Below are 4511 nucleotides of genomic sequence, written 5' to 3'. Positions count from 1 at the left end.
CTGGGATGAGCCGGTCCCTACGGAAATCCATAATTCCTGGTCAAATTTCACCAAAAACTTAGACTCACTGTCTAACCTTCACAGACCTCGGCGAGTTTTAATAGATAATGCTGTGTCTATTGAAATGCACTGTTTCTGCGATGCATCGCAACGCGCCTATGGAACGTGCATCTATCTGAGGTCCACTAATTCCAACGGTGATGTCAACGTCAGTCTGTTGACAGCTAAATCTCGTGTCGCTCCTATCCAGCTGATGACTATTCCTCGCCTTGAACTTAGCGCTGCCTTGCTTGGAGCCGAATTAAGCTCAGCAGTGTCACAGGCTCTTCATCGCAATATCGATCGTCACGTCTATTGGACAGATTCAAGTGTCGTACTAGGTTGGTTGAAATCTAACAAAAAGGCTAAAACATTTGTTGCCAACAGAGTATGTGCAATCCTAGAGCTCACCGATGCTTCATCCTGGCGCCATGTACCTACTTCAGAAAATCCTGCAGATCTTGTTTCCCGCGGAGTAGATCCCCAACATGTAGGTGGCTCAACTATTTGGTGGCATGGACCTGCGTTCCTGAAGGAGTCGGAGTCTTCATGGCCATCCTCTGAGTTTTCAGAAGTAATCAATTTGCCAGAGTTGAAAGCTAATCCCGCTTTCGTGGCGGAGGCTTCATCGTCTTCGAGCGATGACAAAATTATAACTTTTACAAATTATTCAAGGCTCGTGCGTCTTCAACGAATATTTGCTCATGTTTTAAGATTTATTGATTCTGTTAAAGATCCTAAATCGCAAAGAAAAGGTCCCCTACAATCAAACGAATTAGAAAACTCCCTAAGGACCTTAATAAAAATGGCTCAGCTAGAGTCCTTCTCAAATGAGTTATCCCTATTAAAGAAAGATAAACCTGTCTCTCAAGCTAATGTCGCATCCCTTAACCCATTTATCGACTGCGAAGGTGTTATGCGAGTTGGGGGTCGTATAAGCTCATCTAATTATCCCTATGACAAAAAACACCCCATTCTTTTAAAGTCAGATCACCATCTAACAAAACTGTTATTCGAGTTAGAGCACGAACAACTAATGCACGCTGGACCTCAACATCTCCTCGCCTCTATGAGAGAGCGCTATTGGCCAATCGGAGGTAGAGCACTAGCACGACGCGTTACTCGTCATTGTTTCGTGTGTCGTCGATTTAAGGGTCAGACTTTAAACAATATCATGGGAAATTTACCCTCTGACAGAGTGGAACCTGATTTTCCTTTCCACACTGTAGGCACTGATTTTGCTGGACCATTTCTAATAACTGATCGCAAGGGAAGAGGCTGCAAAATAACCAAATGCTACCTATGCATTTTTGTATGCTTCCGTTACAAATGTGTCCATCTAGAAGCCGTAAGTGACCTAACGAAGGATTCCTTTATTCTCACTCTCTCTAGGTTTATAAGTCGTAGAGGCAAGCCAAAAACAATATGCTGTGACAACGGCCGAAACTTTGTTGCTGCAGCTAAAGAGATAAGTAGTTTCCTAACGTCACAAGCTGACGCTATAACTGACTTTGCAGCTCGTCGGGGCATTGAATTTCGCTTCTCACCTGCGTACGCTCCTCACTTCGGCGGTCTCTGGGAGGCCGGTGTAAAGTCAGCCAAATTCCACATGCATAGAGTATTAAAAGACACTCACTTAACTTTCGAGGAACTGGCGTCTCTATTTGCTCAAATCGAAGCTATCCTAAATAGCCGTCCCCTATGTCCAATCAGTCCCTCACCAAATGATCTTTCTCCCCTTACCCCGGGCCACTTTTTGATAGGCAGGCCACTAACGGCCTCACCATCTCCGTGTCTACTGGAAGCTAATCCGAATCGCCTCGATCGTTTCCAGCGCCTCGAGCAGTACCGGCAACACTTCTGGAAGCGGTGGTCGAGCGAGTACGTCGCCGAACTCCAGCAGCGCACGAAGTGGAAGACGAGAGCCACGGACCTGCTCCTGGATGACCTGGTCCTCATCAAAGAAGACGCCGCTCCCCCCCTGTGCTGGCGGCTCGGCAGAGTCGACAAGCTGTACCCGGGCTCCGACGGCGTGCCTCGCGTCGCCGACGTGCGCACTACCCACGGCACAGTGCGGAGAGCGCTAAATCGTCTCTGCATCCTACCTACTCCTCAAGCCAATGAATCTTGAAAGCCGAAGCTTTCAAGGGCCGGGAAGATGTCTACGCCGGTCTTTTAGTTTAACTTAAATTCAGAAATTTAATAATGTGTGCGTCTTGCATTATATAAAGTAAATAATAAATATTAATAATTAATAAAACTAGAATTGTATAAATAAATAATTTAAAGTAAATAAATATAAAGCGTAAAGTATTCTAATAACTAATCTAACATAATTTCTAAACGCACACAATTAGTCATCCGCACTGCGTATTAGACACGTATGCGGTTTCCGATCCAACGTCACTTCCCTACTTACCGCGACGCAAGAACCATTGTCGGGTCTAATTGTACAAGCGCTAATTATTTGCTAATTTAAAATATAGCACTACAACTGAAGTCAACCCAAATCTTTTATTTTGTTCCCATCGTGAACACGTATATATATTACCTATGTACTACACTCGTAAGCAATGAAAAAGTTCCAGTGACATATCACCAAATAAACTCCTAAACGGAGACGCCGTCTGCATTAGTACATTAACTAACGGATCACAATATTACCAACTAAAACATAATAAAATATTGTGCATATTTTTTTTATTTCTTATTTAAAAGATATAGAGCGGTGGTGGCGTAATGGACAAGGCCTCGTCCAGGTTCAAATCCTAGGCTGTACCAATCAATTCTTTCAATTGTGTTTTCAATTAAGAAGTTTAAGTACAATAATACCACGTGCTCTTACGGCGATGGAAAACATCGTGAGGAAACCAGCACATCTAGATTCTAGATGTGTATCCTTAGTGCAACCTATCACGTGAGCTTACAAATGTGCTGCGAAAAGTGGATGGCTCGCTTTGTGAGCCACCTCAAACTACCCCTTCGGGGATTACAGTTGTGAGTGCATATGTATGTATGTATTATTTAAAAGACTGAGGCCATTTGGTGTCGGTATTATGTAGGTGGAACTCTTTCATTGCTCGTAACTGTAATTATGTATCTTTTTTGGATGTTAGCAGTAACCCTTCACATCAATAAATAAGTAATACACTTACCGGTTGGTTTCTCCCATCACTAAGATTTAATCATTAGATTACACATTCCAACTCGGTTTAATGGATTTTTTAGTAACTTGACTCTATAATGTCTCTAGCTTTTGTTTTAATTCACAATTATAATATAAAACTGCGGAATTTAAATAATTTTATAAGTACTTACTGGTACTTACGCTCGCTTCGGTGAAACATTAAAGCGCTTATTTGCTTAACGAATATAAAAATGCAGAAATCCGAATGCCGTTATAAATTCAATGTCCAATAAACAATTTTGCAACGGACGAAACGCACATTTTCACTGCGATAGCGATTTTTTATTTCGCCTTAAAATTTTATGTTTTTTCATTCTGTCGCCTTTTTCCGCTTTACCCATTAGCTAAGCATAAAATTACCCAGCTAAGTAGTTTTAAATAAACCAAGAAATGACGACCAAAATGTGGACAAAACTGTGACTATAACAACAAATAACTTACATCACCTACCATAGAAATGGGAGTTATTAATAAATCCGGTTGAAAGTGGCATTGATATAAGATTTAAGTAATTAATTTCCGTATTTTTTCAAAAATGAAAAATATATTTTCGATTCAAAATGGCCACAAAATAATGGAATATGAAAATAGCCGGCGGCAAATAGAGCGCGGTCGGAACATATTTAAATCGAGCTGAAAACAATTATGATAAATCCACAGCATCCATTCTGCGAATGACCACAGTAATTGTTTGAGAAGTTAATTTAAATTAATGCACTTTACGTTTGAATGACAAATCGCTGGTCGTTTCATGTGAATATGATGCTAACGGCTCTTTAGCCGACAATTTGTTATCATACCCGCGGTTAAATAGTCTTGCAATAAGTTTATTTTAAGGCCTAAATTCATTGGAAGGAGACCTGTGCCCCAGTAGTGGGGAGGTAATGGGTCGTGATGATGAAAAGTTTATTTTAAGGGCCTGTTTCAGAATGTCTGTACAATGGCTACCTGTATGATAAAATGCACTGTCACTGTCTAAAACATAATTACAGAGAGTGTCAGCATGTCTTTTAACCACGAACGCAACAGCATGGAGTGTATGCAATGTACACAAGGTGTTGCACAAACATACTTACTTACTTACTTATTCCCAATCTCCGCTGGGGAGCAAAGGGCCGAAGTGAAGCGCCGCCATTCTTTACGATCTTGGGCCAGCTCAGAGACATCCGCCCAAGACATCCCCGCCTGGCCCATTTCCTTTTTCACAGAGCGCTGCCATGTCTCTCGCGGTCTGCCGAGTCTTCGTTTACCGCCCTCGGGGTGCCATGTCAGCGCTTCCTTTGGG

The 4511-nt window shown here is 41.9% G+C and overlaps 1 protein-coding gene across 1 annotated transcript; it reads left to right on the top strand.

Moving 5' to 3' along the window:
* The first annotated feature begins 844 nt into the window (after positions 1 to 844).
* Positions 845 to 2349, top strand: LOC125489949. Its single transcript, XM_048627641.1, has one exon. It carries the CDS (start codon positions 845 to 847, stop codon positions 2168 to 2170), a length of 1326 nt encoding a protein of 441 aa, XP_048483598.1. The 3' UTR covers positions 2171 to 2349.
* The last annotated feature ends 2162 nt before the right edge of the window (positions 2350 to 4511 follow it).

Source organism: Plutella xylostella, chromosome 4 (genome assembly GCF_932276165.1).
Source record: "Plutella xylostella chromosome 4, ilPluXylo3.1, whole genome shotgun sequence".
Classification (NCBI taxonomy): domain Eukaryota; kingdom Metazoa; phylum Arthropoda; class Insecta; order Lepidoptera; family Plutellidae; genus Plutella; species Plutella xylostella.
Note: the sequence above shows the minus strand (reverse complement) of the source record. Positions and strands in the feature narration are given on the sequence as shown.

Bases quoted from the DNA above. Each gene is read 5' to 3' on its own strand.
- LOC125489949 (XM_048627641.1), top strand. From the start codon at position 845: ATGGCTCAGCTAGAGTCCTTCTCAAATGAGTTATCCCTATTAAAGAAA.